This window comes from Oryctolagus cuniculus, chromosome 3 (genome assembly GCF_051225735.1).
Source record: "Oryctolagus cuniculus isolate XC-2025 breed Fujian yellow rabbit chromosome 3, ASM5122573v1, whole genome shotgun sequence".
In the NCBI taxonomy this organism is placed as follows: Eukaryota; Metazoa; Chordata; class Mammalia; order Lagomorpha; family Leporidae; genus Oryctolagus; species Oryctolagus cuniculus.
This window is the reverse complement of record NC_142869.1, coordinates 98,951,529-98,972,551: the sequence shown is the minus strand read 5'-3', so window position 1 is coordinate 98,972,551 and position 21,023 is coordinate 98,951,529. Positions and strand designations below refer to the sequence as shown.

Here is a 21,023-nt window from a genome sequence, read left to right as displayed (position 1 = left end):
CACTATTGTATGCAGTCTGTAAAATGAGTTTAGCATTTATTTACCTTGTCTGAAAAATTTAATTTTATAGCCATTGCATAGCAAATATTGAACAAAGATGAACATTTTATTTAAATTTTAAAGATTTTATTTATTTATTTGACAGGTAGAGCTACAGACAGTGAGAGGGACAGAGAGAAAGGTCTTCCTTCCATTGGTTCAGTCCCCAGTTGGCCGCAACGGCCAGAGCTGCACCAATCAAAACCAGGAGCCAGGTGTTTCTTCCTGGTCTCCCACATGGGTGCAGGGGCCCAAGCACTTGGGCCATCTTCCACTGCTTTCCCAGGCCACAGCAGAGATCTGGACTGGAAGAGAGGCAGCCGTGACTAGAACCGGCGCCCATATAGGATGCCGGCGCCATAGGCGGAGGATTAACCTATTGCGCCACGGCGCCAGCCCCATAAAGATGAACATTTTAAATATGTGTTAGAATTTTAAGTATTCATTCTTTTTCTTTTTAAAGATTATATTTCTTTATTTGAAAGTCAGAAATACAGAGAGAGGAGAGGAAGATCTTCCATATGCTGGTTCACTCTCCAAGATGGCGTTAACTGCCAGGGCTCGGCCAGGCTGAAGCCAGGAACCAGGAACTTTTTCTGGGTCTCAAACATGGATACAGGGGCTTAAGCACTTGAGTCATCTTCCACTGCTTTCTCAGGTGCGTTAGCAAGGAGCTGGATTGGAAGTAGAGCATCCAGGTCTCGAACTTGTGCCAATATGAGATGCTGGCACTGCAAGTTGTGGTTTAACCTTCTCTGCCAAAGCATCAGTCCCATCAAGTACTCATTCTATTCCAGAAAATTTTGAAGCATGATCTCAAAAAGTAAGATTGATTGTCTTTGGGTTATATAATATTCATGGAATTACATGCACAATAAATTAATGCATCAATGTAGTGAAGTGAGCATTTTTTATTGAATTAAAAAGAAAATACTAGTCAGCGCTGCGGCTCACTAGACTAATCCTCTGCCTTGCGGCGCCGGCACAGCGGGTTCTAGTCCCGGTCGGGGCACCGGATTCTGTCCCGGTTGCCCCTCTTCCAGGCCAGCTCTCTGCTGTGGCCTGGGAGTGCAGTGGAGGATGGCCCAAGTGCTTGGGCCCTGCACCCCATGGGAGACCAGGATAAGTACCTGGCTCCTGCCATCGGATCAGCACTGTGTGCCGGCCGCAGCACGCCGGCCGCGGCAGCCATTGGAGGGTGAACCAACGGCAAAGGAAGACCTTTCTCTCTGTCTCTCTCTCTCACTGTCCACTCTGCCTGTCAAAAAAAAAATTAAAAAAAATACTAAAATGAATTCAGGTGCCACAAATCTTTGTCTCACTCCAAACTAAGTGTTGATTATAAACTTAGAGATCACCTTTAGGTTGCAACATATACGTGATGCATAATTCAAGTTAATAACTCTGTTTAGGCTTACAGATCTTATGGATGCAGCTATTTTTAAAGAAAACAAGATTTTCATGCAAAAATATGAATTATACAGTAGTTTTTAGTGAGTCTTTGTTGCTAATGCACATGGGATTCAGAACCATAATGACGATATTGGGCGCTTAAATCATTAGGCTGTCATATTACAACAAAATTATTTGTACTATATAATCAATGTTACCTTTTTTATATTGCACATATCTAAGCTTAGTGCATATATCTTTGCCATTACAGTACTGCTTTGTTATTGTAAATACCTATTTTTTAAGGATGATTCAAGCGTGATTGTTGTGGTTCAAGTTCATGTTTATTAGACCTTTGTTTCCTCAAAACTGGAAAACATGATGAAGGGACATCTGTAATCTGATCCTGGTGCCTTGTGTAATTACATAGAGCTTCAAGGTGTCATTTGCTATATAGGTCATGTTTTAAATACTTCGGTAACATTAAAATTTTCAAGAGGAATGAAAACAATTTTCTTTTTTTGTTTATTTATTTTTATTTCTTTTTTTTTATTTATTTGACAGATAGAGTTAGACAGTGAGAGAGAGAGAGAGACAGAGAGAAAGGTCTTTCTTCCGTTGGTTCACCCCTCAAATGGTTGCTACAGCTGGCGCACTGTGCCAATCCAAAGCCAGGAGCCAGGTGCTTCCTCCTGGTCTCCCATGCGGGTGCAGGGCCCAAGCACCTGGGCCATTCTCCACTGCCTTCCTGGGCCACAGCAGAGAGCTGGACTGGAAGAGGAGAAACCAGGACTAGAACCCAGTGCCCGTATGGGATGCTGGCACCGAAGACAGAGGATTAACCTAGTGAGCCACGGCGCCGGCTCCATTTCTTTTCTTTTTTAACAGCATTCCCATCTTATCATATTCAAGACATATGCTTGTTCTGTTTTTTAACGATTTATTGTTCTTTTTTAACAATTTATTTATTTATTTGAAATGCAGAGTTACAGAGAGGCAGAGGAGGAGAGGGAGAGAGGGAAAGGGAGAATGGGGGGGGGGGGAGAAAAGGAGGAGGACAGAGAGAGAGAGAAAGAAAGTATTCCAACAGCTGTTTCACTTCCCAAATGGCTGCAATGGCTGTAGCTGGGTCAATCCGAAGCTAGGAGCAAAGAGCTTCCTCCAGGTCTCCCACGGGGGTGCAGGGACCCAAGGACTTGGGCCATTTCCACTACTTTGCCAGGCTATGGATTGGAAATGTAGCAGCCAGGACTCAAACTGGCGCCCATATGGGATGCCATTACTGCAGACTGTGTCTTTACCTGTTACACCACAGCACTGGCCCCTACACTTGTTCTTAAAATTGAAGTGAAATTCTGTTTGTATTCAACATTTTCCTTTAGGGACTTTCAAAGATTAACATGTCTAAATGATTTCTGATGATTATTTTCAATAAGAAAAAAATCATCTGGGCCAGGGGGAACTGAAATGGAAGGTTTCATCTGCAAACCATTTTGTGAACATAAGGGGAATACAATTTTGCTTTTGAGAACTGATTCCAGAATTTTATAAGCCTTTTAGAAATGGATATTAATTATGATTATTCAGCTATTCAAACAACTTTCTCAGAATCTTTCTTGTATTCATTACTGTGATAGATTGTTTGCTTTGTAACTAAGTACTAGCTACTACAGGATGCTATAACTCACCTGGTCCAAAGGCTTCTGTAGATCACTTTGTGTGTGTGTGTGTGTGTGAGAGAGAGAGAGAGAGAGAGTGAGAGAGAGGTAAAATTTGGGCGGTGTACACAATTCTGGGTTGGAATAAGTTTTTGCCGAGATTATATGAGTTGATATCATATAGGGAAAATGGCATGCAAATGGAATAAGTAGACTATTCAAAACACTACACAGTCAAGTCTGTTAAATATATAGCATTGAAGACCAACACCAAACCTCAAATTGAACAAAACCAACATATTCTATAGTCAAATATACACTATCTTAGTGTGTGTGTCTGCAGCTTTTCTTCCCAAACCAAAATCATGATCTGGGGAATGTACTACATATTCAGACAGAACCTATATTAAAAATAGATAATCTGGAGTGAGCGTTTTACACAGTGGTTACAACACTGCTATGTTTGAGTCTTGGCCCTGCTCCCGATTTCACATTCCAGCTTTCTGTTAATGTGCATCCTGGGAGACAGCAGGTGATGTCTCAAACACTTATGCCTGTGCCACCCACATGGGAGCACCAGATTGAGTTCCTGATTCCTGGCTTCAGTTTGGCCCAGCCCCAGCAGTTTCCATCATTTGGGGAGGGAACCACTGTGTGAGATCTCTCTCTCTCCCCGCCCCCTTTCAAATGAATAAGTAATTAAAAAAATAGGTAATATTGGGACCAGCATTGCGGCATAGTGGGTAAAGCTGCAGCCTGCAGTGCTGGCATTCCATATAGGCGCCAGTTCTAGTCCCGGCTGCTCCACTTCCAATCCAGCTCTCTGCTGTGGTGTGGGAAAGCAGTGGAAGATGGCCCAAGTCCTTGGGCTCCTGTACCCACAAGGGAGACCTGGAGAAAGCTCCTGGCTCCTGGCTCTTGGCTTTGGATCTGTGTGGCCATCTGGGGAGTGAAGCAGCAGATAGAAGACCTCTCTCTCTCCCTCTTTCTCTCTCTGCCTCTCCTTCTCTCTCTGTATAACTCTGACTTTCAAATAAATAAATCTTTAAAAAAATGTAATATGAAAATGACCCTTTGTGAGAACTTAACATTTTTTACTTTGCACAAATTATCAAGAATAAAATATTATTTATATTGCCACTTTGAAATATTTCTTACTGTCTCAAGCACAGATAAGACAGATTATAAGCTTAAAATACCCAGACTCTGAGAACTTGTAGTTAACCCATTCCCTCTTCTTAGATGTATTTCAGAGTTTGGGTATAAATACAATTATGGAGAGATTCCCAGTATGTGTGAAATTTCACAGGTAGTGTGCTACAACAGAGCAGCACTTGGAAACAACATACTAAAATTTACAGCCCCAATTATTCCAGATGTACCTGCAAAAGCAGTAGAAAATAGCCCAGGTTCTTGGGCCCTGCAACCACGTGGGACACCTGGATGTAGTTCTAGCCTCCTAGTTTTGGCCTGGCCCAGTCCTAGATGTCATGGCCATTTGGCAAGTGAACTAGTGGATGTAGCATTTCTCTGTCTCTCTGTCTCTCTCTGCCTTCCAAATAAATATTTAGTAAATAATGAAATAGGGGCCGGTGCTATGGCACAGCGGGTTAACGCCCTGGCCTGAAGCGCTGTTATCCCATATGGGTGCTAGTTCTAGTCCTGGCAGCTCCTCTTCCAATCCAGCTCTCTGCTGTGGCCTGGGAAAGCAGTAGAAGATGGCCCAAGTGATTGGGCCCCTACACCCTGTGGGAGACCCGGAAGAAGCTCCTGGCTCCTGGCTTCAGATCAGCACAGCTCTGGCCATTGCAGCTATCTGGGGAGTGAACCAGCGGATGGAAGACCTTCTCTCTGTCTCTACCTCTCTGTAACTCTTTCAAATAAATAAAATAAATCTTTTTAAAAAATAATGAAATATTACTTATATGATGTACTCTACTCACTTGAGGTGCAAACACAGTTGAAAGCTATCTCCTGATGTGCCTTTGCCCACTGCTACAGTGAGTCCATCTATAAGGCCACTGTGCCAACACCAGTCACCAGTCACGTGGGCTCTGGGGTGTTACTTCCTTGCATTGACACATTAATTCAGAAGTGACACCTAGAGGCATTCTTCAGAACTGCTCTTCTAATAATGGTGCCACAAAGCCCCTCTTAGGAGCACTGAGCATTTGAAAAGTGACTAAGCTAGTCCAAATTGAGATGTACTGGAAGTGTGAGCACTAGATTTCAAAGACTTAGTACAAGAAAAGGAATAAAAAAAATCTCATTAATAATTTTAAATTGATTACATGGGGGAATGATAGTACTTTGGATAGACTGAGCTAAATAATATCCATTACTAAAGTTAATGGCTTTGGTTTCTCTTTTATCTTTTTAAATGTGGCTACTAGAAACATTAAAGGTACATACGTGTCTCCAAGTATATTTTTTACTGGACTATGCTGGTCTAGAGGGTCTGACCTTAGCGATCCACAAGGTTAGTCTCTCTAGAAACTTGTCTCTTGATCTCACTCTCTCTTTCTTTCCTCAGATACAAAGAATTCCATTTATCATCCTCTTCCTCTTTAGTCATGCGGAACTCCTGTCTTCACAATTATTTTTCTTTCTCATCCTTTCACTTTCCTCCCAAAAATTCTACCTAGAATAATTTTAATATGTCCTTGGATGTATAAATGTACTTAAAAGGGATTTGGTGTCATTTTTTAAAAAAAATTAATGAATGAATTTTAATTTTCTCTAAGTAAGGATGACAACATACTTAGTATTCATATCAACAAATGGGTAAATCAGTAAAGAATACTGCCACTATGTCTAGATGTTTAGGGTTTTAAGAGGAAGACCTGAGAGCTGTGTTTGTCATCTTAGACCTGTTGTGAACATAAACCCAGGCTGTCATTTAATGATCATTACCAATCATAATTTTTCTTCTTCATAAAATCTTAGATGGAGGTTTACTTCTATAGTACATATGGCTTTATCCATACATGTTAAGAATTTTGAAAAAAGAATTATGAGGCTTTGTTTTTCTTAAAAATGAGCTAGGAATATTCCCTTATTTGTGCAATAAATGTGTTCCGAGCACTTACTTGCCCAACACTGTTCTAGTACTGGGACTAGAGTCTCTACAAAACAAAGTAATTTTTTAAATGAACCAAAATTCTTTCTTGATGGAGCTTACATCCTGGTGATGGGAATAAAAAAGGAGTTGCTAAAACAAGAAGTGAAATATATACTAGATAGTAATGTCTAATGTATTAAAACCCAAACCAACCAAACCAAACCAATCAAAACAACACAAAAGGAAAGAGTACAGAGGTCCCCAAAATGGGGAAAGCTTACTAATTTAAACAGAGAGAGAATCTATAACAAGTGACTTTGGGAACAGAAATAAGGAATTGAGGAAATTTAGCGTCTCAGAGGAAGCAGCATGGGTGAAGGCCCTGATACAGGACATCCTCAGAAAAGAGCAGGAAGGCCAAAGTGGAGTAGAATTGGTGACTGACAGGAAACATCCCAGTCACCTCCATCTGTGGATATGGACGCTTACTGAGGAGACATTGATTTTGAGGAACTTCCTTTTAATCTAAAGGTCACAGTTAATCTAGTTTGAAAGTGGTAAATATAATCCCAGGACAGGCAGCAGCAAAGCAGAGTCCTTTGCTTTATTCCCACCAAGCTTATGATCTAGTGCCTCAGGTCTTTAAAAGCTCCCAGAACTGACATTCCTTCTGTGATTAATCAGCCGTTCAGGATCATTTTTAAAAACTCTAATATGTAAAAGGTGTTTTAGCTGTGATTATTAAAAAAATGCCATGCCCTAAGGCTATATGGCATGAGACATACTTTTTTTGGAAGATTTATTTATTTATTTGAAAGGCAGAGTTACAGAGAGGCAGAGGCACAGGCAAAGAGAGAGAGAGAGAGAGGTCTTCCATCAACTGGTTCACTCCCCAGATGGTTGCAAGGGCTGGAGCTGCGCCTAGCTGAAGCCCTGAGCCAGGAGCTTCTTCCAGGTCTCCCCCATGGGTGCAGAGGCCCAAGAACTTTGACCATCTTCCACTGCTTTCCCAGGCTATAGCAGAGAGCTGGATTGGAAGTGGAGCAGCCAGGACTTGAACTGGCACCCATATAGGATGCAGACACTGCAGGCCAGGGCTCTAACCTGCTGCGCCACAGCACCAGCCCCAAGATGTACTTCTGATAACAATTATTCTATAAGGTAACATTGCTGCCCATTTATCAAAGAATACCTCCTGCCATTTCTGTTTAAATACACATAACATTTCAATCTTAAATTAGGTATAAAACAAAATAATTTTATAATTATTATTTTTAAAATTGTTGTTATTAGCAGAAGTGGTAGTTGTAACCCACTCCATGCATCCACCTAGAGGGATTTATACTGCCAGTATATGAAGTGCCACCAAAGCTGCAATTAATAAACATCAGACTTGGGTATGCAATGTGTTAAAAGTGCAAGAAAATGTACTGTGTCTCAACCAGAGATTCCTGGAGTTCTTCTCATGAAACATGGACATAACTCCTTCCTGCCAGCTAGTATTAATATAGGCTTAATTTAAGTCATAAATACTTCTTCCAGGTTGCTTACATTATCCATCTCCTTTTTATGTTTAGGCACATGAGTATTACAAAGTTAATTGTTGGCTCCCAAAGCCCAAAGACATCTCTATTTAACTTGTATAGAGTTTAGGGCAAGCTAAAATTATGATAATGGTGAGGATGATGAAGAGGATAAGGAAGGGGAGGAAGGGAATGAACAGAGTAATCTGCTTGTGTGTATATAAAGCATTGTGATTTTATGCATTGTAGTATTTTGTTCTTGCAACACTGCACCAAGATCTTTCGGTCTCTTTTAATACAGATCAGGAAACTGGGATCCAGAAAAGTCAATTGACATACTTTCTAAGTGGCAGAACAGGATTCAAAAACACATCTGTCAACACAAAATCCCGTATGCTTTCTGCCACACACCTGGCTCAGAGAGTGTTTAATTATTAATGTCTTTACTACGACAATGTACCCAACTTGCGCACAATTAAACTCCAAACTAAAACATGTAGACTCATCACACTTCGGCTTTGGCTGCAGTATGTATTGCACCAGCAGTGTCTTTCACACAGCCACAGAACTGGCCAAAGAAATATTTTTTGCCAAACCATCACGTGATCCGGAGCAACTCTTAGTCAGCCATTCCCTCACAATGGGGCAATTAAATTCAATTTTCCTTTGGAAAGACTCACCCATGATTCATTGCTCTGCCCTCCACCCCCTGCTCCACTTTCCTTAGCCATTACATAAGCCAGCACCTGTTTGTGTTGTCAGGAGTGTTTTCAGACTAAAGTCCACAGGTGGCATTTTTTTTTCTGTTGTTTCATGGAGTGCTAACAATTCAACTTGCTTTCTGGTGACTAACTTAAGGAAATATTTCCTGGTGAATTGACAAAAATGGGGAGGGAATCAGATCCTACCAGAATTTTTCTCTTTTACTCTTGGTTCTGCTTTGACAGTTTGAAGGATTAAAGGATAACAATGACAGTAGTTCTTATTATTACCCAAGTCTTACCATGTCTTTCTCACCATTCAGAGTCCCTAATGGCATAAATGCTGATGACTACATCTGTTGTGTTATTTAAAGTAGATCTTTAAGTCAAAATGAGGATGTGTGCACACTGCCTCATTTTGAGTTTGCTTAATGTTTCCAACCATATTTTAGAAATAAATCCCAAATGCTTTTTTGCTAAGTGCATTTTCCTTTCAATTTTAAACCTATGTGTATTTTAAAGGTCATTTAATCCGTGCATTTCCAATTCCTTGGGTCTTAAATCATCACTCTGTTATTTTATGCAAGAGGTACTTAATGCCTCAAGAAGTTTTTGGAGGTTTTAAAACCCAAAGACGTTTTTTTTCCAAGACCAGAAGTTCCATTTTGTTAAGAGCAAACAATCTTGAAGAAGACCAAGATCTAAGCCTGTTCAATAGTCCAAAAGTTCGAATTTCAGAAGGGTTGGAACTTGGCGAAATGCGTTTTCCCATCCATAGCTCAAACTTCTACGTTCCCTTGCAGCTTAGGTTGAGACACATGGAAAGAACACTGAGCTGAGGATGCTCAGTGACATCTGCAAGTGGAGGGCTGTCCTGGCACTTAACACCTGGCATCTTCCCCCAGGAAACGCCAGGCTCAACCCCAAATAACATGAAGACTGATCTATCACAGATTTCAAGTCACCAAAAACTAAAGAAAGGGATAATAGCAATACACTTAGCATTGGTACATGTCATAAGGAAGGCTACTTACTGGCCGATGCCATGGCTCACTAGGTTAATCCTCTGCCTGCAGTGCCGGCATTTCAGGTTTTAGTCCCGGTCCGGGCGCTGGATTCTATCCCAGTTGCCCCTCTTCCAGAACAGCTCTCTGCTGTGGCCCGGGAGTGCAGTGGAGGATGGCCCAAGTCCTTGGGTCCTGCACTCCATGGGAGACCAGGAGGAAGCACCTAGCTCCTGACTTCGGAACAGGGCAGCATGCCGGCTGCAACCCACTGCCTATAGCAGCCAACGGAAAAAGGAAGACCTTTCTCTCTGTCTCTCTCTCTCTCTCACTGTCTAACTCTGCCTGTCAAAAAAAAAAACATTGTTATGCGTAAATATACATATAAATTTAAGTATATTTCCATATCATATTTAAAATGCCCCCATCCTAAATATTTGGAATACAGCAGAATTAATTGATGGCAACTACTGCATTTGGAGTCAATCCCCAATTCCTAGTTACTCGAAGAACTGGACCAGTAGTGGGCGCCTCAAGAATGGTTTTCTCTGGAATATTCTTCTGGATTAAAGAATAGTTTTTCTCATGAACTTAAGTCTGGGAATTGAGAGGCATCAAAAAAAAATGGTGATTAAGAAATCTAGATTGACTCTACTCTGTTTTCACTAACTATGTGATCTTGGGCAAGATGCTTCAATAATTCAGGTGTCCTTACCTCATATAAAAACTAGGAATATTTGCTCTATGTGCTCTCAAGTTCCCTCCACATTTAGTATTTCATGTATTTGAGACTACAGCATGAACTGTGCCCAAGAATGGGGTTATCTGACGGTCAAAAACAGAAAAAGGAAAGAAAAAAAAAAGCTTGGCAATTTTACCATAATTAACTCATTTAGGAAAACAAATAAAATATTTGGGATAACACTTGGGTTTTGGCAGTAAGTACATTTCCCATCACGACTTTTTAATGAAAGGAAGAGTTAATCAGAAAAGGAAGCCACAAAGCAGAACCCGGTTTTATTTGTAACAGACATGGCGACCCCTTTCTCCATACAGGATCCAAATGGATTTAAAAATGGACAACAAATAAAACAGCCTATATCCAGACCACATCAAGTGACAGAATGCTGTGGGTCTTTCTGGGTCTTTTCCTAGTTTTTCTCCTTCTTTAGAAATGTATGTTATGAATTATGATTATTCCAATAGAGCCAAGTATTCACCGGGCTCCAGCTAGATCTTTGTTTAGCGAACATAAACTCCCTGCCAGCTGCAAACTGCAGCTGTCTGTCAGTATTTGTGAGGACAAACCACCCCACTCCCCCTGATCACTTAGCCGGAGACTACATACTGTGTCCTCAGATGTGCTCAGTGCACACTTTGCAGTTTCAATGCACTTCCTGTGGGGGAGGGGCCCAGAGCTTCGCACGCACAGTTTGGAGCAAATAGCTTAGAGCTTATGTCAAAATGATTCTCTTAATGGAGGGTTCTGACCCAACCAAACTGTTTTGTGAGAGACAAACTGGCCGTAGCCTGACATTTCCTGATCTCTGATGCCCAGAAAATGGCAAGGGAGGCTACCACTCGGAAGAGCAGCCATTCCTGAGGACAGAGCAAGCTCGGCAGACAGTGCAAAGAAAATGGGCCCAAGGCCAGGAGCCTGTGTCAGTGCTAGGGAATGTGGGGGTGAGGGGTGTGAGAAGGCCACAGCAAAGGGGCCAGAGGCAGGGCAGGGCCCAGGGTGCTGAGCACAGCCATTTTCCTGGGCCAAGGCGTAGTGTAAGAGGCACCATTCAAACAAATCCTTATCTCAGAAATCCTTGTCTAGGGCGTTCACTATACTTGGAACTTCGTGGCTTAAGAACAGGCTTTGAAGGATGATACGCTTTGCTCTGCTAGCATTTGTCAGCCTTCTTGGCAATTTTTTCCTTTAAATTTCCAGGCGTCTTTGGAGTGGGAAAGCAGTGGGCAGTACCATATTAGATATAATTAAAGCGTTTGTAGAGTAAACTGAAAGTCACCTCTGTTTTCATCATCACAGCAACTCTCATGAGCTTTTTGGAAAAGGATCATATTGATAAGAGAGGTGATACTTTTAGGAATTTTAGAAATACCCTGAGAATACCCTATGTGCCCCATGTGTTTGCATGCAGTAAACCCTGAGCGCTTTAAGAGGGATGCTTTTTGAGCTCTGGGATGCGTCTTAACCCTCTAAAGCCAGAGCTTGTGCAAGAGACTTCTTTTGCATTTGCTTTAATGATGATATTTTCAAGTAAAGCTAAAAAAAAAAAAAAAAAAAAAAAAAAAAAAAACAAAAAAAAACTCTGGAATTCTTCCCACTCTTGGGGTATTGTGAGAGCTACTCTTTGTTATGTAGAGTGTTGTTTGACTAAGACATGTGCCCTCCTGGGACGAAGTACACAATGCAAATTCAGTATAAAACTGTACAATATGTAGCATATGCCCAAAGTCACTCGATAAGCACATATTCTAAGGTCTAGGAAAAGACACTTGTATGTGTGTGTGCGTGTGCGTGTGTGTGTGTGTGGCTATGTATGTTTATGGGCAGACAAGCACTGACCCAACATAAACACTTTCTTTCCCACAGCTTAAACATATACACAATACTTAAAATTAAGTTCCTTTCAGGGGTAGAAACCATGAGAGTCACAGGGTCATTAAACAATAGCAAAATAGCTCTGTAGCCCATGATCATTCCTTCTTCCAGTGGATTGTAAAATAAAAACAAAGACTCTGCGAGGAATCAATATTTTCAAAAGAAATAGCAACTTACAGTACAAGAGCATTTGGATTGCTAAGTGCCTTCACTTCTCTCTGTTGCAGTTTGCTGCTTCCTTCATTGTGAAACCTTTCTGCTGGATGTGCTACATGGGATGAGCTTGGGTGTTATAATAAACAGAGAGGAAGGCTACAATAATGTATTTCAGTTAGGAAGAAGCACTTGAAAGAAATTGGTTTTGCTATACACATGATGTGAGCCAATCAATAGTGGTTTAGTCTGACAAGCACTGTCAATATCCATTGTCACAGTTCAGAAAGTCGTTAATGGATAGTTCTTCAAAACCCAATGATTTTAACACATGTTCAGAGTCTTGAAATACACTCTACCTGGCAGAAATTAATCACAGGTAATGCTTGGGATTGTATACATTTTTTTAGACTAAGAGCCAAATAACAGTCAATAACTATACATACGTATGCAACATATACTCATATATATGGGCATAATCTAATAATACCAGATATACTGAAAAAATGAGAGGTGCTGGGACAGAGAATGAGGAGGGTACTTTCTAATAATATGTGTTCCATTTACTTACTGATTATTGCTGCAATGATAATAATACAGGACACCTATAATAACCTTAAAATTAGTAATAATTGTTAGCATTCATGACATAATTATTGTGCAGTAGATTTTGTGATGGATGTTTGGCATACACTGGGGCATTTAAGTTACACAGCAATCCTTGGCATGGCTTTTATTAACTCCATGTTCAACAGTTGAAGAAATAGAGGCAAAAAAAAAAACAAAAAACAAACTTTAAAAAGCTTGAATAAAATGCTACATTAACTGGCACAGTTAAAATTCAAAATCCAAAGCCTATAGTACTCAAAAGAGAGAGAGAAAAAAAAACACTTTTTTTGTATAAAAAGAATGGCATTAACAGTTGGAAGGAAGCCATATCAATGGTTCTTATCTACTTTCCCCCCTAAGTGCTGATCCTAAACTCTCATACTCAGTTCCTTTGAAGCAACCATGAATGAAGCCACTGAACTATGGGACTGGGTATAGAGAAGAATGAGAGTTCCTGCTTTACTGAGAGAAGCACTAAGGAGGTTGTAGAAGTGAATGTGTTCGTTTACACTATTGTGAGATAAGTGTGCGTCTGACAGTCTGAAAAAGATAGTGTGATGGCAGGAGTGAAATTGAGAGATCTGGCTAGGTTGCTAGCCACTTTGCCTAAAAGGGAACTGCAATCCCCAACTACATCTCTACTTCTCTGTTCCTTCTTTTCTTGCTATACACAGCCATCTGGAGCATGTTGAGTGATTCACCTTCTGCCAAGATGCAGCCTTGCATCAGAGCTCAATGCATACACATGGCGGTTACAGCTCTCTACTAGCCAGATGCCTGCTTCAACCATTATGACTGGCAATCCGGAGAGTATTCAGCTATCAGCTTCACTGCTGTCCTGTGATTCACTCATCTCATCCAAGGCAATTCACTTTACCTCTCAAGTCTATAAAAATAATGCACACCACCTACCCACAGTTTCAATAAGCAGATGATTTAATAGCCTAGGTTGAAAATACTTGAGCATGCTTGGGACTATTACTGTCTCTCTGAGTCCCAGACACGTTCACAGCGTTGCCAAACAGATGGAGAGGCAGGATATTGGGGCAGGAATCAGACAGCCCTGAATTCTACCATTTATTTGCTACATGATTTAACCTTCTTGAACCTCAGATTTCTAATCTGTGGAATGGACAATAATGATAGAACCTAACACATTAAATGATTATAGGATTTAAATGAGATATAATGTGTTTAGCAAGTTCCTGATCACATAGCAAGTAACACATAACATGTCCTTATTCATAATAAATACAATGTTGGGATACTCAGATTAGCTAGTTAGACTGGAAATTAAGACAATTTTAGAAAGAAGAATCATACATATATATATATATATATATATAATCTAAATAAACACTTACCTTTAACCTCTGGATTATTTGGTTTTAAAATATCTCTCAGACTACCTGTGCTTCTCATATATATTTCTGTCTGGCTTAAATTTTATGTTTGAAACATTCAGGATGCACAGTAGCAAATTTTTTTCTAAGGATACTCCCCAAGTCCAGTGGTTTAGAGATTTAAAGCAAAAACTGCAATGTTTCCCTGTGTTACTTGCCTCTGTGCCCACTGAGAATATATCTTTACATATGTTTTTCACAAATGTGCAGCAAAGGCATACACAGTATACCTACTAGTAGCTCTCACCATAAATCTGGAGAGAGGATCTAAATATTAAGCTATTCAAACTCTGCTAAGAGTGATCTACACTCTGAGATAAGATATCAGAACCAATATTTTCAAATATGTATATTATTCTGTTCTCCAATTTTACTTCTTTTTCACAGAAATCTCAATGTAAATTTTCTAGACCCCTGCCATGGTGTTACCTCTGTGTTTTAATAACCTACAACTCTATTTTTTTTTTCTGTTCGTGGACTAGTCGATAGTTACAGTGATCCATAAGGCTCTTTTCATTTAACTTGGCTGTGGCCTGTTTTCTATCACTAGAAGAGTAGTTATTCCTGTATTTAATATATAATCTTTCCTCGTGGAAAACATATTTCTTCTTCATAGTGCCCTTTATGTGGATTAATGCCCTATGATTTTTTTTTCTTTTTTAGTAATTTGGCTTTTAAAAATCGACTACTGCCTTAACTCAGTAACCACTTACTTTATTAACAAATTTATCAAAGTTTTGAACAGCTCTTAAGTCACAAAATTTTACTGACACTCTATCAAGTCTTAAGAAGACAAGATAAAATATTTAGTCAATAGAATGTCTTCATGGCCTGAATCTTTACATATTACAGCATGACTGATTCTGTTATAGGAAGAAATGTAATTGTGTATCTTTCTAGATGCAATAGATTTTTAGTATTTAAATATCATATCTTTTTTTCTTCTTTCTTTTGGTTTATCTGAAAATGTATTATTTCCATAACCTATGACGCAGTAATCTTTTCAAATTATAGCTCCAAATAAATTTACATTGGAAGAAAAATTGTTATGATTATATAATCAATTGTCATATGTATTGAAGTAATCATCATCAAAAATACTCATTATACAATTAGAAGCTATGCTAAATGTTATAATATTTCAAAAGAATACCCTGTGTTATACTAGAGAAATACATCACTATGTAGCACATGTAAGATGCGTTATCAGCAAAGTAAAAAACACTAAGTTTACCCATAGAAATACAGTGAAGACTACATCATAGGTGAATGCATTATGGGTGGAAGACATGGATATGCTATTACTAGCAAAGTAGCTTTAGACTTTCTCTAAGGTTGAATGCTAGTAGATTGTCAGCCCTTTATTGACTCTGAAAATGTAAAAATGTCATGACCTTTGACTATCTAAATTACTTAATTTAGTCTAAAAGTGAACACTTTCATTGTGTGAATTCTTCTTAAATGAGTAGAGCATAAATATGAATATAAATTATGAACTTCAAAAAGTTCATAGAAAATGGAATGAAAATATATTTATTTTGGCACAAAAAATTGACATGTAGTTACACAAGGAATTTTCAGAGGTTCATGGCAAATGTATATTTTGAAAATACCTATATATGGTTTTGGAAAAGTTTTTACACAAATATAAACATATCTTTTCTTCCAGTCTTCCATGAACCCTTTGAAATCTCTTCAGATAATGTGCACAAAACTTTCTATCAGGAATCCAATCATTTAGTTAGTATTTCCACAATGTCACAGCAGGCATTAAGTAGTTAAAACAAAATACTGCTGTTAAAATGTCCTGCATTCCCTCTTTCAATTATTTCCAGATTTAATCATGATCTGTGCTTCGAGTAAGTCACTTAAAGTTTCAATAACTTACTTTCTCAGGCCACAAGTTAGGGGGTGAAATTATGACTTCTATTTACAATTGAGCATGTGGGAAAAAAAGATATTAAATGGCCAACAGTACATTAAGCCAAAACTTAGCCTTTCTGCCCACTCTGACACAGGGAATTATGTGCAAACTTCTGAGAGCTCGAAGACTGCATGCTGGAAAGGGCAAAGCAGTATTTATTACATCCCGTGAATTAGCACAAGTGCAGAAGCCCTGAAGAGGAATCAGGCAGGAGGCCGAAAAGGAATTTAATGCATTTTATTTCTGCTTTCAGTCAAAGCTGGGTAAGGTGCTCTTGGTTAAGTAACTTAGAAAGTGGTAAAACAGGGTAATTCCACACACAGGCAAGTTTTGTTGGAAAGTATGAGAGAAGACAACTCAGTACATTGTTATGTAATCCCTGTGATGGTTTGAGAAGTGTTTTGGAATGTCCAGGGTAAAGAACCTGACATAACCTTGTTTTGTCATTGCTCTCTGCATCTCCTGTTCTGGACACTAAATGTAGTAAGGTGGTTGTACCAAATAAGGGCCGCCAGCAATGCCCTGACCCCTGAAACTGAACGAAAGTGTTGGGAGTTCTCAACTGCAAAGAAAACTGTCTATCTACACCTGACATTGATGCCTATGTAAAACCTCACCAGCAAAGTGAGAACAAGTAGACTAGAGGGCTGTTTGTAATGGCGTTTCTGAAGGGTAATGACTGCTTTTCTATAACAACATGTCTGAAATGTTAGCTGTCCTGGTGTTTCCAAAATAAAAAAAAATAATAATAACAACATGAAATTGTAACATGGGAATACCGCGCGAACAGCAGTTTGGCAGGAAAAGCAGATATTTCAAAATAAGGTCCCCAGCAAGAGAAGTTCTGGCAGATGCACAATTGGATCATATTATCCAAATTGTTAGATTCTGGAAGATTTGGGGGTTTTTCTTTTGTGGTTCCCACACCCTTAATAGAGTGGTAGTAGATGTTTATTGCCCAAACTGTGCAAATTCCCACTCCCATCACTAAAATGGGAAAATAAATATACAAAGCTACCCAGTACAATAAGCATTCCTACTTCTAAGGAGGGGTTTCACATCATAGTAGCTGTGTCAGGTATAAAACTTGTGCTGGGCTAATGCCTGCTCTCATATGTAATGCTATTAAGCGAAGATCATCTTAGAAAGCTCACTATCCTAACATCTCAGAAAGCTCTCCATCCTAACACTTTTCTGGTGAGAGCAGCTTTAGCACCAATTAAATCTCTCAACTGGTTAAGAACAGTGCTTAGAGCTAATACTTTTGGCCTGCGTCTGTTGAGACTTAAATTGCATATTGTTATTCATAATCCTTAGTCTTTGAAAAATATGCTATTTGTTTGGGATACAAAGGAAAGATCACCTAACAATGGAAAAAAGAAAGGAAAACATAAAGGAAATGCAAGTAAATTCTAGAATTCCCACAATTCTGGCACACTTCAGGTTAATTATTCATGGAGGTGAAAATATGTAGAATTAAGAGTGATTCCTCTGGTCTTCTATGTGAATCAGATTAAATGCTTTGGAATTTAAACTCATATCTCTTTTGTTTGTTCTCATTTTTGAATAAAAAGTTTAAATGGGAATGGAAAAAAACTGCTCATTGGCTTAACATAAATCTTTAAACTGCAGGAAGCTTCATCCTCAAAAAGTAGTTGAATCTCTGAGGAAAAAGAAAAGACTGAATTCTATTTTTCATAAATGATGGATTATTGTACCACACTGTGTATTTTCCAGTAAAGTGTCCTTTTATTTGCACTGTGTGATTACAAGTTTCTAAAAGTATGTGTGGGGTCACTTGGGTGCTGTGGGAAAATGGAAGGAATACTGTTCTGTTAAAATCAGTAGTGAAATCAGAAGCAAACTATGTCCTGATTATCATAGGCATGTGTTTAAATTTTGCTTTCCTTAATTGGTTATGTTGTATTTACTTAAAATGAACAATTTGGCAGATTTTTCTCCCTTGACAACAGAAAAGCATAAACTGTTTTATAAGTTTGGCTGTTAAAATCAGATTTGTAAACCACAATATTCAGACTTTTACTGCTGTTTTCAGGGGCCCAAAGATGGACCTTGCTTTACAACCATGCGTTTCTTACAGTTTTATTCTGTATTTATGGTGCTTTCAAGTTATTTGGTTAATAAAAAGTATGCCATATATTACAGTCATCCATTAACTTTAAGTTCCGCATAACTCTTCTTAGAACAAAATGAGTGGAATGAATGATGGCAAAGACCTTGTAATTTGACTTGTCATCTGAGGAATATTATTTATGGCATCAGGAAATGGAAGTTGATGCTCTACTCTGTCTCCAGGAAAGTCATCATTAGAGGCGACTTTGGAGGGTTTGGCTATGTTGAAAGCTGTGTAATCATATCCAAGACTGGTTCCTCAGTACGAGTGAAACAGAAACAAGATAAAGCACATAAAAACATATTCCTATTTTCTTTGAAAAGCCAATATACCTTACATATATATCTCATATGTAGAGCCAAATGGCATGTGTGTGTATGCAATTACATATTATACATATAAGATTAAAGACTCTTATCACAAGGATACCTAGGGGGTTCCAAAAAGATAGAACCCACTACACAATTATTCATTACATTCATTCATTTTCATAATCTGGCATCAATACTGTGTGCTTGTACATGCTTTAACATGCAAAGTACTTTTTTTTTTTTTGACAGGCAGAGTGGACAATGAGAGAGAGACAGAGAGAAAGGTCTTCCTTTGCCGTTGGTTCACCCTCCAATGGCAATGTTCAGCATCCAACAATCCAACATTAGAGATTAGCTCTGTGGAATGTTGACTACAGTTATCAATTAAAATGGATCATACACCCCTGGTAGTCACTGCAGCGGCTGGACCTAAATGAAAGTTGGGTGGAATATCATATAAGGGCAGTATATGAAGATGTTCTGACCAACTCTTCTAGTCACACAATCTTGGAATCAGTTAATCCCTGATACTCATTCTATCAGAAGAAATTTTTGCTTGCTTGGGTTCTAAGAGCACTTGCTATTTCTCCAAAATAACCTGAGGTCAATTCTTACTCTAGACTCCTTAGGCTTTTGTACTTCTATTGAGCTTCTTGCCATGCTGTATTGTAATTATGCTACCCATATACATTTATCCATAACAGTTAAATATAACACTGCCATGTATATAGTGATAGACAATTTGTGTTTACTTTTTTATCATCTAACAGCCTTGTCTAGAAATATAATTTGAGCCATATGTGTAATATAAAATCTTCTGATTGCTACATTTTAGAAAGTAAAAAGATATGTCCTGACAATATAAATTTTAATAATATATTTCATTTAATTGAGAATGTTAAATTATTTTTTAAAACTTTATTTATTGATCTGAAATTCAGAGTTACAGAGAAAGAGGGAGAGAGAGAGAGAAATCTTCCATCCTCTGGTTTATTCTCCAGATGACCTTAATGGCCAGGGCTGGGCCAGGCTGAAGCCAGGAGCCAGGAGCTTCAACATGGTCTCCCACATGGGTGTGAGAGGCCCAAACACTTGAGCCATCTTCCACTGCTTTTCCCAGACAATTGCCAGGAGCTCGATTGAAAGTGGAGCATTCAGGACACACACAGGCAGTGATTTTAGCCTTTAGGCAACAACACTGGTATCTATTGTTTTTCAAAAAATGTTGTTTTAATTTATTTTTTTAAGATTTATTTTATTTATTTGAAAGACAGAGTACAGAGAGAGTTAGAGACAGAGAGAGGTCTTCCATCCACTGGTTCACCCCCCAGATGGCTGCAATGACTGGAGATGTGCCGCTCCGAAGCCAGGAGCCAGGAGCTTCTTCCAGGTCTCCCACGTGGGTGCAGGGGCCAAGGACTTGGGCCATCTTCTACTGCTTTCCCAGACCACAGCCAAGAGCTGGATTGGAAGAAGCAGCCGGGTCTCGAACCGGTGCAAATTTAGGATGCCAGCGCTTCAGGACAGGGCGTTAACCCACTGCGCCACTGTGCCACAGCGCCAGCCCCCGGCCCCTGTTTTAATTCATTTTTAAGGCAAAGTTACAGAGACAGAGAGACAGATATTCCATCTACTGGTTCACTCCCCAAAATGGCTGCAATGGCCAAGGCTGGTTCTGGCCAAAGCCAAGAGCCTAGAACTCCATCCAGGTCTGCCATAGGGGCAACGGGAGTTTGAGGACTTGGGCCATCTTCCACTGCTTTTCCCAAGTGTGTTAGCAAGGAGATGGATTGGATGTAGAGCAGCCAGGACTTGAACCGCACTCAAATGGGATGCTGGCATTGCAGGCAGTAGCTTAACCCAGTGTGCCACAATGCCAGCCCCTACATTAGCATTTGAATACATGACACAAGCTGCATTTCCAACGCTTAGGAGTCCTACGTGACAAGTGGCAATTAAATCAAATAGCATAGTAAAAGCAAGAAGGGCTTCTTAAACTATTTAAGTTAAGGTACATGTAGAAATGAAAACAGAAGAAATAGATGACTGCTCTCAGCCAAAGGCTATGCGAAAGTTAGGCTTCCCTGGTTGAACTGTATGACCATGAGTCAAACCCGTAGAAATTATGCTTCCAGGCACAATAATTGGGATGCACTAATTGATAGCATTGAGTCCCAGCCTTTTTAATTTTTAGATTTATTTTACTTGTTTGAAAGGGAGAATTACAAAAAGAGGAGGGGAAACAGAGAGAGAGGGAGGATTTCCATCCACTGGTTGACTTCCCAATGGCTACATGGCCAGGGCTGGGCCAGGCTGAAGCCAAGAGCCAGGAGCTTCTTCCAGGTCTCCCACATTGGTGGCCAGTGCCCAGGCACGGAGGTCATCCTCCACTACTTTCTCAGGCAGATTGGCAGGGAGCTGGAGCAGAAGTGGAACAGCTGGGTTTGGACGGGCTCCCATATGGGATGCCTGCACTGTAGGTGGCAGCTTAACCCGC

The 21,023-nt window shown here is 39.6% G+C and overlaps 1 protein-coding gene across 3 annotated transcripts in view; it reads left to right on the top strand.

Moving 5' to 3' along the window:
* ARHGAP15 (Rho GTPase activating protein 15) overlaps nucleotides 1–21,023 on the top strand; it is a 659,666-nt gene that overhangs the window by 352,081 nt on the left and 286,562 nt on the right. The window contains exon 9 of one of the 3 annotated variants that reach the window (XM_089329238.1): nucleotides 16,176–16,818. The exons of the other annotated variants lie outside the window; for them this stretch is intronic. Within the exon in view, the coding sequence (XP_089185364.1) occupies nucleotides 16,176–16,252 (77 nt within the window). The 3' untranslated portion in view covers nucleotides 16,253–16,818. Of the gene's footprint in view, nucleotides 1–16,175; nucleotides 16,819–21,023 lie in introns of those variants that run through there. 3 annotated transcript variants of the gene reach the window in all.